Source organism: Bombina bombina, chromosome 5, assembly GCF_027579735.1.
Source record: "Bombina bombina isolate aBomBom1 chromosome 5, aBomBom1.pri, whole genome shotgun sequence".
Classification (NCBI taxonomy): Eukaryota; Metazoa; Chordata; class Amphibia; order Anura; family Bombinatoridae; genus Bombina; species Bombina bombina.
Window position 1 is genome coordinate 560,734,773 of NC_069503.1, and position 13,374 is coordinate 560,748,146.

Below are 13,374 nucleotides of genomic sequence, written 5' to 3' on the forward strand. Positions count from 1 at the left end.
TTAATATATAATAAAACACATTATTACATATTATTATATAATGATTATTTAGACCTTATATATCTTATAGCTCTTTGGAGTCAATTACATGGTCATTTACCATATACATTTGAACCCTTTATATATATATATATATATATATATATATATATATATATATATATATATATATATATATATATATATATATAATTTTTATTAGATAGTGTTTATATGACTGTAACAGTATATTTTAATGTATTTTTGGTGTACTCTTTTTAATCCCTAGCCCTTTACGCAAGGTCTTCAGTTGTGCTAACGCGACGAGCATTACATTTGATTACGCTCAAGTGAGGTGTTTACTTTCAACTTTTAATATGTGCACAAGTTAACAAGCTTGTGATATTTTGATATAGTTTGGAGTCAATTACATGGTCATTTACCATATACATTTGAACCCTTTATATATATATATATATATATATATATATATATATATATATATATATATATATATATATATATATATATATATATAATTTTTATTAGATAGTGTTTATATGACTGTAACAGTATATTTTAATGTATTTTTGGTGTACTCTTTTTAATCCCTAGCCCTTTACGCAAGGTCTTCAGTTGTGCTAACGCGACGAGCATTACATTTGATTACGCTCAAGTGAGGTGTTTACTTTCAACTTTTAATATGTGCACAAGTTAACAAGCTTGTGATATTTTGATATAGCTTGTGCACAAACGTTAACGCAAACTTGTAAACTACCCCATACATTGATTAGCCACAACATTAACCCCTTAGTGACCAGACGATTTTTCAATTTTCTTACCGTTGGGGACCAGGGCTATTTTTACATTTCTGCGGTGTTTATGTTTAGCTATAATTTTCTTCTTACTCTTTACTGTACCCACACATTTTATATACTGTTTTTCTCGCCATTAAATGGACTTTCTAAAGATACCATTATTTTCATCATATCATAGAATTTACTATACACTTTTTTGATAAAATATGATGAAAAATATGATGAAAATATTGAAAAAACACACTTTTTCTAACTTTGACCACCAAAATCTGTTACACATCTACAACCACCAAAAAACAGCCATGCTAAATAGTTTCTAAATTTTGTCCTGAGTTTAGAAATACCCAATGTTTACATATTCTTTGCTTTTTTTGCAAGTTATAGGGCAATAAGTACATGTAGCACTTTGCTATTTCCAAACCATTTTTTTTTCAAAATTAGCAATAGTTACATTGTAATACTGATATCTATCAGAAATCCCTGAATAACCCTTCACATGTATATATGTTTTTTTTAGTAGACAACCCAAAGTATTGATCTAGGCCCATTTTGGTATATTTCATACCGCCAAATGCAATCAAATACAAATCGTTCACTTTTTCACTAACTTTAGGTTTCTCACTGCAATTATTTACAAACAGCTTGTGCAACTATAAATGCAGACATATGCATTTATATGGCTTCGGCATTGCTTTTTGGTAATTATAAGGCTGCTATATGCTGCTGCGCACCACACTTGAATTATGTCCAGCAGTGAAGGGGTTAATTAGGTAGCTTGCAGGGTTAATTTTAGCTTTAGTGTAGAGACCAGCCTCCCACATGACACATCCCACCCCTTGATCACTCCCAGACCCCTCTAAAAACAGCTCACTTCCCTCCCCCACCTCACAATTGTCACTGCCATCTTAAGTACTGGCAGAAAGTCTGCCAGTACTAAAATAAAAGGCTTTATATATATATTATTTTATATATATATATATATATATATATATATATATATATATATATATTCTGCAGTGTTGAATCCCCCCTTAGCTCCAACCTTCCTGATCCCCCCCCAAACAGTTCTCTAACCCTCCCCCCTTTACCTATTTGCCACCATCTTAGATACTGGCAGCTGTCTGCCAGTACCCAATTTGCTAAATTGGCTTTTTTTAATAAAAAAAATAAAAAATCCTGTAGTGTAGCTGCCCCCCCCCCAATAAATACCCTCCCCGATCACTTTCCCAAAACGTTTTCCCCCTCTCCCTCCTTCCCTTACACTTATTATTTGCCCTAGTGTATCGTCCCACCCGCTCGTGTGCACTCCCACCCCTCACTTCCGCTCCCGGACCTCTCATTTGCACTCACTAGACTTCCTCCAGCAACGGGCCGCCCACCCGCCTCCCTCCAATCCCTCCCACGCCACCAACGATCGGCACCATCGCTGGCTGATGCAGAGAGGGTCACAGAGTGGCTCTCTCTGCATCGTTTGCTTAAAAAAGGGTATTGCAGTATGCTTCAATATCGAGGCATCACTGCAATACCCTGAAAGCGCCTGGAAGCGATCACAATCGCTTCCAGCGCTTGAAACCCCTGAGGATGTGCCAGGCACCTCCTTGGTCTTTTTGTAGGACGTGCTTGGTACGTCCTTTGTCATTAAGTGGTTAAAACCACTTGTCTAATATTGTGTAGGTCCCCATCGTGCTGCCAAAACAGCTCTGATGCGTTGAGGCATGGATTCCACAAGACCTCTGAATGTGTCCTGTGTTATGTGGTGCCAAGACATTAGCAGCAGATATTTTAAGCCCTGCAAGTTGTGAGGTGGGGGCCTCCATGAATCGGATTTGTTGTTCCAGTACATCCCACAGATTTCAATCCAACTGAGATCTGGGAAATTTGGAGGCCAAGGCAAAACCTTGAACTCTTTGTCATGTTCCTCAAAATATTTATGAAACATTTTTGCAGTGTGGCAGGGTGCATTATTCTGCTGAAAGAAGCCACTGCTTTCAAGGAACACCATTTCCATGAAGGGGTGTATGTGGTCTGCAACAATCTCTAGGTAGGTGGTACGTGTCAAAGTAACATCCACATGAATGCCAGGACCCATGGTATCCCAGCAGAACATTGCCCAGAGCATAACACTGCTTCCGCCGGTCTGCCTTCTTTCCATAGTGTATTTTGCTGCCATCACTTCCCTAGGTAAACTACACACACGGCCAACAACCTGATTTAAAAGAAAATCTGATTCATCAGACCACAACATTTTCTTCCATTTCTCCATGGTCCAGTTCTGACACTCACGTCCCAATGAAGGTGCTTTTCGAGGCGAACAGGGGCCATCATGGGCACTGCGGCTACGCAGCTCCATACACAGCAAACTGTGATGCACTGTGTGTTCTGACACCTTTCTATCATGATTCAGGAAGTTTGGAAAACAGCACTCTCTGGGGCATGGAACCCTGAATCAGCCACTTCCAGCTTGTATACAATAAAGTAAAGTTGAGTTATAGCAAACAAATATCTTAAAAAAGGGATGTTTATTGAAACATGGCACAGTCCAAAGTATGACAAATAGACAACGTTTTGGACCTACAATCAGTCCTTAGTCATGTCTACTAAGGGCAGATTGTAGGCCCGAAATATTGTCTATTTGACATACTTTGGACCTTGCCATGTTTCAATAAAGGTCTCTTTTTAAAGATATTTAATACGTGGAACTCAAATCAACTTTCATTTTTTCATCAATTTCAGCTACAGTAGTTCTTCTGTGTGATCGAACCAGACGGGCTAGCCTTCGCTCCCCACGTGCATCAAGGAGCCTTGGCCGCCCATGACCCTATCACTGGTTCACTGGTTGTCCTTCCTTGTACCACTTTTGGTAGGTAATAACAACCATCTAGCTATCACTATTTGGCCCTTGTCAAAGTCATTCAGATCTTTTTGCTTTCCCATTTTTCCTGTTTCCATGACATGAAATTCAAGAACTGATTGTTCACTTGCTGTCTAATATATACCACCCCTTGACAGGTGCCATTTTGAAAATATAATCAATATTATTCACTTCACCTGTCAATGGTTTTAATGTTGTGGCTGATCAGTGTATTGGCATAAAACCGACTGAAATATATACGTACATTTGTATATGAATGCATTGTTAGGAGTAAAAATTTAGAAGCACATACCTTAATATTTGGTGTCTGAGTTTGATCAACAGTAAACCTCATGATGATATTAAACTGGAGATCATTTGGAAAGGATTCTCTGTTTTGCAAAAAAAAAATAATAATAATTAATATGAGCATTATTTATAAAAATAACACTGCATTAAAATGTTGTCATTAATGTTCAGCCTTGCCAATTAATCTCCCTGCATACAAAAGCTTCTCTACAAACCTTCTACCTTAAAGTGAATGTCAACTTTCATGAATGAAAGCCCTGTTTTTAAAAATACTATTAAAAACAGGGGCACTTTCATTCATGAAAGTTTACATTGAAGCCGTTGTTTTAAAATAATTACCTTTTTTTTCCTAGCAAGCATAGAAAACACGAGCAGTTATTCCTCCGCCCCCAGGACGTCTCTTCTTACTTCAGAAATGACAAATCCGGCTTCCTCCAATCACGGAGTGGCCTCAGGCAATGTTTGCTCTGGGGGGAAGCCGTTATTGGAGGAAGCCAAGGTAAGTATTCCAAAAAAAAAAAAAGGCTTCAATGTAAATTTTCATGAATGAAAGTGGCCCTGTTTTTAATAGTATTTTTAAAAACAGGGCTTTCATTTCTGAAAGTTGACATTCACTTTATCATTATTTTCTAAATGGAAAATAGAAATATGAATTTAAAGTGACTTTTTAGTTACTAAAACATACAACAAAAAAAACCCTGAAATCTAAACTTTTGAAAACAAAATAAAAATAGCTCTTTTTTATCACATATTTTAACAATTTATTATTTTATGTAGCAATGGAAAATAACATTCAGAAAAGAAATCTACAAAGCTTTTATGATGGTGAGAAACAGAATTTATGCTTACCTGATAAATTTCTTTTGCGATGTACCGAGTCCACGGATTCATCCTAACTTGTGGGATATTGTCCTTCCTGACAGGAAGTAACAAAGAGAACACCACAGCAGAGCTGTCTATATAGCTCCCCCCTTAACTCCAATCCCCAGTCATTCGACCGAAGGCCAAGGAAGAAAAGGAGAAACTATAAGGTGCAGAGGTGACTGAAGTTTACATAAAAAATACTATCTGTCTTGAATAGACAGGGCGGGCCGTGGAACATTGCAAAAGAAAGAAATTTATCAGGTAAGCATAAATTCTGTTGTCTTTTGCAAGATGTACCGAGTCCACGGATTCATCCTAACTTGTGGGATACCAATACCAAAGCTTTAGGACACGGATGAAGGGAGGGACAAGACAGGAACCTAAACAGAAGGCACCACTGCTTGCAAAACCTTTCTCCCAAAAATAGCCTCCGAAGAAGCAAAAGTATCAAATTTGTAAAATTTGGAAAAGGTATGAAGCGAAGACCAAGACCAAGACAAGACGAAGACCAAGACAAGCGAAGACCAAGACAAGCGAAGACCAAGACCAAGAGAAGACCAAGCCTTTACAAATCTGTTCAACAGAAGCATAATTTTTAAAAGCCCATGTGGAAGCCACCGCTCTAGTGGAGTGCGCTGTAATTCTTTCAGGCCTGAGCAAAGAGAGAAAGTCTGCCCCCTACTTGATCCGGTCCCGGATCGGGGGCTACCCCTTCATGCTGTCTTAGTGACAGCAGCAGGCTTTTTGGCCTGTTTACCCTTGTTCCAAGCCTGGTTAGGTCTCCAGGTTGGCTTGGATTGAGCAAAGTTCCCCTCTCGCTTTGCAGCAGGGGAAGAGGAAGCGGGACCACCCTTGAAGTTTCAAAAGGACGAAAATTATTTTGTTTGGTCCTTGTCTTATTTGACTTATCTTGAGGGAGGGCATGACCCTTCCCTCCAGTGATGTCTGAAATGATCTCTTTCAGTGCAGGCCCGAATAGAGTCTTACCTTCGAAAGGGATGGTCAAAAGCTTAGATTTAGATGACACATCAGCTGACCAGTACAGGTGACCCTAGTTTTACAACGGTTCAATTTACACCGTTTCAGAATAACAACCTTTTTTTCCAGTCATGTGACTGCTATTGAAAAGCATTGAGAATCAGTGTCCAGCAGTCTCATAAGCCAAATGGATGATGCTTTTCAGCCAAAAGGAAAGAGAGGTAGCCGTAGCCTTTTAACCTCTACGCTTTCCAGCATAGACAACAAACAAAGAAGATGATTGGCGAAAATCTTTGGTTGCCTGCAAATAAAACTTCAAGGCACGAACTACGTCCAAGTTGTGCAACAGACGGTCCTTCTTAGAAGAAGGATTAGGACACAGAGAAGGAACAACAATTTCCTGATTGATATTCCTGTTAGAAACAACCTTAGGGAGGAACCCAGGTTTGGTACGCAAGACCACCTTATCAGCATGGAAAACAAGATAAGGCGAGTCACATTGTAATGCAGATAGTTCAGAAACTCTTCGAGCTGAAGAGATAGCAACTAGAAACAGAACTTTCCAAGATAGAAGCTTAATATCTATGGAATGCATGGGTTCAAACAGAACCCCCTGAAGAACTTTAAGAACTAAATTGAGACTCCATGGCGGAGCAACAGGTTTAAACACAGGCTTAATTCTAACTAAAGCCTGACAAAAAGCCCGAACGTCTGGGACATCTGCCAGACGCTTGTGCAACAGAATAGACAAAGCAGATATCTGTCCCTTTAAGGAACTAGCGGACAATCCTTTCTCCAAGCCTTCTTGGAGAAAAGACAAAATCCTAGGAATCCTGATCTTACTCCATGAGTAGCCTTTGGATTCACACCAAAAAAGATATTTACATGATATCTTATGATAGATCTTCCTGGTGACAGGCTTTCGAGCCTGAAACAAGGTATCTATGACCGACTCAGAGAAACCCCGCTTTGATAAAATCAAGCGTTCAATCTCCAAGCAGTCAGCTGTAGAGAAATTAGATTTGGATGCCTGAATGGACCTTGAATCAAAAGGTCCCGTCTCAGTGGCAGAGTCCATGGTGGCAGAGATGACATGTCCACCAGGTCTGCATACCAAGTCCTGCGTGGCCACACAGGTGCTATCAAAATCACCGAAGCTTTCTCCTGTTTGATTCTGGCAATCAGATGCGGAAGGAGAGGGAATGGTGGAAACACATAAGCCAGGTTGAACGACCAGGGTACTGCTAGAGCATCTATCAGTACTGCCTGAGGATCCCTTGACCTGGATCCGTAACAAGGAAGTTTGGCGTTCTGACGAGACACCATCAGATCCAATTCTGGTGTGCCCCATAGCTGAAACAGTTGAGCAAACACCTCCGGATGGAGCTCCCACTCCCCCGGATGAAAAGTCTGATGACTTAGAAAATCTGCCTCCAAATTCTCCACCCCTGGGAAATAGATTGCTGATATATGGCAAGAGTGAGTCTCTGCCCATTGGATTATCCAGGAAACTTCGATCGTCGCCAAGGAACTCCTTGTTCCCCCCTGATGATTGATATAAGCTACAGTCGTGATGTTGTCCGACTGAAACCTGATGAATCCGGCCGAAGCCAGCTGAGGCCACGCCTGAAGAGCATTGAATATCGCTCTTAATTCCATAATATTTATCGGTAGGAGGGCCTCCTCCTGAGTCCACAAACCCCATGCTTTCAGGGAATTCCAGACTGCACCCCAGCCCAGTAGGCTGGCGTCCGTCATCACAATAACCCACGCTGGCCTGCGTAAACACATTCCCCTGGACAGGTGATCCTGTGACAACCACCAAAGAAGAGAGTCTCTGGTCTCTTGATCTAGATTTATCTGAGGAGATAAATCTGCATAATCCCCATTCCACTGTTTGAGCATGCATAGTTGCAGTGGTCTGAGATGCAAGCGAGCAAACGGAACTATGTCCATTGCCGCTACCATAAGTCCGATTACCTCCATACACTGATCCACTGACGGCCGAGGAATGGAATGAAGAGCTCGGCAGGTGGTTAAAATCTTTGATTTCCTGACCTCCGTCAGAAATATTTTCATGTTCACCGAATCTATCAGAGTTCCCAGGAATGGAACTCTTGTGAGAGGAATAAGAGAACTCTTTTTCACATTCACCTTCCACCCATGAGATCTTAGAAAGGCCAACACTAAGTCCGTATGAGACTTGGCAAGTTGGAAAGTTGACGCTTGAATTAAGATGTCGTCTAGATAAGGCGCCACTGCTATGCCCCTCAGCCTTAGGTCCGCCACAAGGGACCCTAGCACCTTTGTGAAGATTCTTGGCGCTGTGGCCAACCCGAAGGGAAGTGCCACAAACTGGTAATGCCTGTCCAGAAAGGCAAACCTGAGGAACTGGTGATGATCTTTGTGGATAGGAATGTGTAGATACGCATCCTTTAGATCCACAGTAGTCAAATATTGATCCTCCTGGATAATTGGTAAAATAGTCCGAATGGTCTCCATCTTGAAGGATGGAACTCTAAGGAATTGGTTTAGGATCTTGAGATCTAGAATTGGTCTGAAGGTTTCCTCTTTTTTGGGAACCACAAACAGATTGGAGTAGAAACCTTGCCCCTGTTCTGTTTTCAGAACTGGGCAGATCACTCCCATGGTAAAAAGGTCTTCTACACAGCGTAAGAACACCTCTCTTTTTGTCTGGTTTACAGACAATTGATAAAGATGGAACTGCCCCCTTGGAGGAGAATCTTTGAAATCTAGGAGATACCCCTGGGTTACAATTTCTATGGCCCAGGAGTCCTGAACGTCTCTTGCCCAGGCCTGAGCAAAGAGAGAAAGTCTGCCCCCTACTTGATCCGGTCCCGGATCGGGGGCTACCCCTTCATGCTGTCTTAGTGACAGCAGCAGGCTTTTTGGCCTGTTTACCCTTGTTCCAAGCCTGGTTAGGTCTCCAGGTTGGCTTGGATTGAGCAAAGTTCCCCTCTCGCTTTGCAGCAGGGGAAGAGGAAGCGGGACCACCCTTGAAGTTTCAAAAGGACGAAAATTATTTTGTTTGGTCCTTGTCTTATTTGACTTATCTTGAGGGAGGGCATGACCCTTCCCTCCAGTGATGTCTGAAATGATCTCTTTCAGTGCAGGCCCGAATAGAGTCTTACCTTCGAAAGGGATGGTCAAAAGCTTAGATTTAGATGACACATCAGCTGACCAGTACAGGTGACCCTAGTTTTACAACGGTTCAATTTACACCGTTTCAGAATAACAACCTTTTTTTCCAGTCATGTGACTGCTATTGAAAAGCATTGAGAATCAGTGCATTTATTAAAATAGCCAGTAGATGGAGCTGTCCGCTTGTGTTGCAGCAAAGCCAAGCAAACTGAAATTAATCAGTTTAATGAGACCTGAGCTATCGAGCAGATTTCAAAGGAACAAGATCTTCCTGTCTATAAATCAGTCCAGATTGGAACGCATAGAAAGAACTGTTTGCAGAAAAATGCAAGTGAAGTCTGTGTTATGTGATTATTTTATTAGGTTTAAAATGTTGTTTAGCATTTAAAGTCTTCATTTCAAAGCTTTAAAAATAATAAAGTGTTACTTATGCCAATTTTGAGAGGGGCCTGGAACCTATCTCCCTCACTTTCCATTGACTTACATTATAAACTGGGTTTCAATTTACAACGGTTCTGATTTACAACCATTCCTTCTGGAACCTAACCACGGCGTAAACTGAGGGCTACCTGTACTTAAGCCATAACGCTCTTCGCGTTAAAATGGCAAAACCTGAATTTTTTGCCGCTAACTTAACAAGATGAAAAGCGGCGTCTGTAATAAAAGAATTAGCCAAGTTAAGGGCCTTAATTCTGTCCAAAATATCATCTAGTGGGGTCTCCATCTTAAGAGCCTCTTCTAGAGCCTCAAACCAAAAAGCAGCTGCAGTGGTTTACCGGAACAATGCACGCTATAGGTTGAAGAAGAAAACTCTGATGAACAAAAATTTTCTTTAGGAGACCCTCTAACTTTTTATCCATAGGATCAATGAAAGCACAACTGTCTTCAATAGGTATAGTTGTACGCTTAGCCAGAGTAGAAATAGCTCCCTCCACCTTAGGGACCGTCTGCCATGAGTCCTTTATGGTGTCAGAAATGGGGAACATTTTCTTAAAAACAGGAGGGGGAGCGAACGGAATACCTGGTCTATCCCACTCCTTAGTAACAATGTCCGAAATCCTCTTAGGGACCGGAAAAACATCAGTGTAAACAGGAACCTCTAAATATTTGTCCATTTTACATAATTTCTCTGGAACAACAATAGGGTCACAATCATCCAGAGTAGCTAAAACCTCCCTGAGCAATAAACGGAGGTGCTCTAGCTTAAATTTAAATGCCGTCATATCTGAATCTGTCTGAGGGAACATCTTTCCTGAATCAGAAATCTCTCCCTCAGACAGCAAATCCCTCATCCCTAACTCAGAACATTGTAAGGGAATATCGGATACGGCTACTAAAGCGTCAGAAGGCACAGCGTTTGTTCTTAACCCAGAGCTACTGCGCTTCCCTTGCAACCCTGGCAGTTTAGATAAAACCTCTGTGAGGGTAGTATTCATAACTGAAGCCATATCTTACAACGTGAAAGAATTAGACGCACTAGAAGTATTTGGCGTCGCTTGTGCGGGCGTAACTGGTTGTTGATTGATAAGTGTCTAAAACCGGTTAAAAACCCCTAAAGCACCTTGCCACAGCTCTGCTGTGGCCCTACCTGCCCTTAGGAAGTGATAATATGGGGTTTAAAGCTTCAATTAGTCCCTCAGAAGACTCTCAGGACCTCAGAAGAAGTTGCTTGCTGCTTGTAAATGTAGGCCCCGCCCACCTCACTCGATGTTGCTGGGGCCTACACAAAACTAACAAACCCTGCCTGAAAGCCATGTGGGTTATAAACAACCCCAAATAACCCTCAAGCAAATGTCCCATAAAACAGAAAACGTTACTCCCAGACACAAAAACGTTTGTCCCAAATTCACATAACAAACTGAGTGCCCATAAAAAATTAACCCTTTATGCAAGCTAGTAAAAACCCCTGATAACACTAGGATTACTGCTTACCCTTCCCCTAATGGGGACACTGTCAGCCTTTCTGAGTTAACACAGTCTCTGCAGAAAATATGACTGAACATACCTAATTGCTGTATAGCAAGAAACCGTTCCTCACACTGAAGTTTTCCTGTACTCCTCAGCTTCTGTGGAACAGCAGTGGACCTTAGTTACAAATGCTAAGATCATCATCCTACAGGCAGAAATCTTAATCTATGTCCTGCCTGAGAGTAAATAGTACAACACCGGTACCATTTAAAAATAACAAACAGTTTAACACCTCTTCTCTTTACCCTTCCTGCTTAGAGCCAGCAAAGAGAATGACTGGGGGTGGAGTTAAGGGGGGAGCTATATACACAGCTCTGCTGTGGTGCTGTCTTTGCTACTTCCTGTTAGGAAGGAAAGTATCCCACAAGTTAGGATGAATCCGTGGACTCGGTACATCTTGCAAAAGAAATCTATAAGTCATCACGTGTGAAAAATTCACATCCCGACCATTAGGAGGAAGCAAAAGAAACCCTAACACACTAAACCTTTAAATCCCACCCACTTCCCATGATCCTCAATCATACACATAGCCACTTAGCTTAGATGTAAGAATTAAAAAAGCAGGAAAATTGAAGTGGAGAAAATTGCCACCACCTAAACAAAAAGTAAATGTGGAGTTTGTGTACTCTCACAATCATGAAATAAATTAATTTATCAGGTAAACATACATTTTATTTTCTTTCATTAGATGGTGATAGTCATCACGTACGTCAATCTATACCCAAGCAACAAAGTCCACAAGATCAACATTAAATGGAGGGTGGAGGGGGCAAATAGTAAAGGCAGGTAAGTTATTAATCAGACACTATGGCACACAGAAATTTCCTACTAAAAGCAGCCTTCCGATTTACTTCTATTATCAAATGTGCTTAATTATCATTTGTTAAAAGAGCAGCAATGCAATAAGCATACAAGTGCAGCCTGCATTAAGAAGCTAGTTCCCAGTAGTGCATTGCTGCTCCTGAACCTCCTTAGTATGACTTTCAATAAAGGATACCAAGAGAATTAAACAAATTAGATATTAGAAGTAAAGTGGAAAGTTGTTTAAAATTGCATGCTCTATCTAAATCACAAAAGAAAAAAAAAGGGTTATATATTCCTGTGAGGCTTTTAAGCCTGATTAGCTTAAGTAACATTTGTAGCTTTCTGTCAGTTGCGAGCCCCAGAAAAGTGAACAAAAAGAGAAGAAAAAAAGTCTGAAATCGGTTGTCTCACTACATCAAGATTGTAAAGAAGATGCTCTTTTAAGATCTTAGGAGCTGGACAAAAAGAATGAACAATTTTCTCAGTAGTATTGCTATCAGAAAAGAAGGTTTTTCATGACAAAGCTGAAAGCTCAGAACCTGTTCTGGAAGAAGAAATAGCCAGAAGAAAAAGAACCTTCCATGAAGGTCTAAATCATGCATAGACTGAAAAGGAGGAGTTGTAAGAACCCTCAAACCCAGAATAAAACTCCAAGGAGAAGAAATTGGATGGATAATTAGCTAAATTCTGATCAGAGCCTGAACAAATGTATGAAAAACTGGAATTTTAGCTAATCTCTTATACAACCCCAATTCCGAAAAAGTTGGGACAGTATGGAAAATGCAAAAAAAACAGTAATTTGAAAACTCAGTTCACCCTGTGCTATATTGAAAACACATTATTAACACATTATTTGATGTTTTACTTTGTGAATTTAATCTATTTTTGAAAATATACACTCATTTCAAATCTGATGACTCGACTGCAACACATTCAAAAAAAGTTAGGACGGGGCAATTTAGGACTAACAGTGATGTGAAGTTGAAATAAGAAGGTGATGTGAAACGGGTGAGGCAATCGTGTAATCATAGTATATAAGGAGCCTCCACAAAAGGCCTAGTCTTTCAAGAGCAAGGATGGGTCGAGGCTCGCCAATCTGGCAACAGATGCGTCAGTGAATAATCCAACACTTTGAGAACAACATTCGCTAAAGAAAAATCAGTAGGATTTTGGGCATTTCCCCTTCTATAGTGCACAATATAATTAAAAGATTCAAGGTATCCGGTCAAATCTCGGTATGTAAAGGGCAATGCCGAAAACCACTTCTGAATGCGCGTGATCTCTGATCCTTCAGACGTCACTGTCTCAAAAACCGTCATGAGTCTGTAATGGATATCCTGACATGGGTTCGGGAATACTTTGGTAAACCTTTGTCAGTGAACACCATTTGCCGCTGCTTCCACAGGTGCAAGTTAAGGCATTGCTATGCAAAGCAGAAGCCATACATCAACACTGTCCAGAAGCGCCACTGACTTCTCTGGGCCCAGTCTCATCTAAGATGGACAGTAGCACAGTGGAATCGTGTTCTGTGGTCCAACGTTAACCAACTGGTGTCTTCAGTGCTCAAATGCTTAAAGGGACACTGAACCCAAAATTTTTATTTCGTGATTCAGATAGAGCATTCAATTTTAAGCAACTTTC

The 13,374-nt window shown here is 40.6% G+C and overlaps 1 protein-coding gene across 1 annotated transcript in view; it reads right to left on the reverse strand.

Annotated features, from left to right (window-relative positions):
- The window catches only part of LOC128661553 (CLIP-associating protein 2-like), an 898,219-nt gene that overhangs the window by 162,810 nt on the left and 722,035 nt on the right, over positions 1-13,374 (reverse strand). The window contains exon 21 of the mRNA XM_053715796.1: positions 3,962-4,040. Coding sequence (XP_053571771.1) covers positions 3,962-4,040 — 79 coding nt within the window. The remainder of the gene's footprint in view (positions 1-3,961; positions 4,041-13,374) is intronic.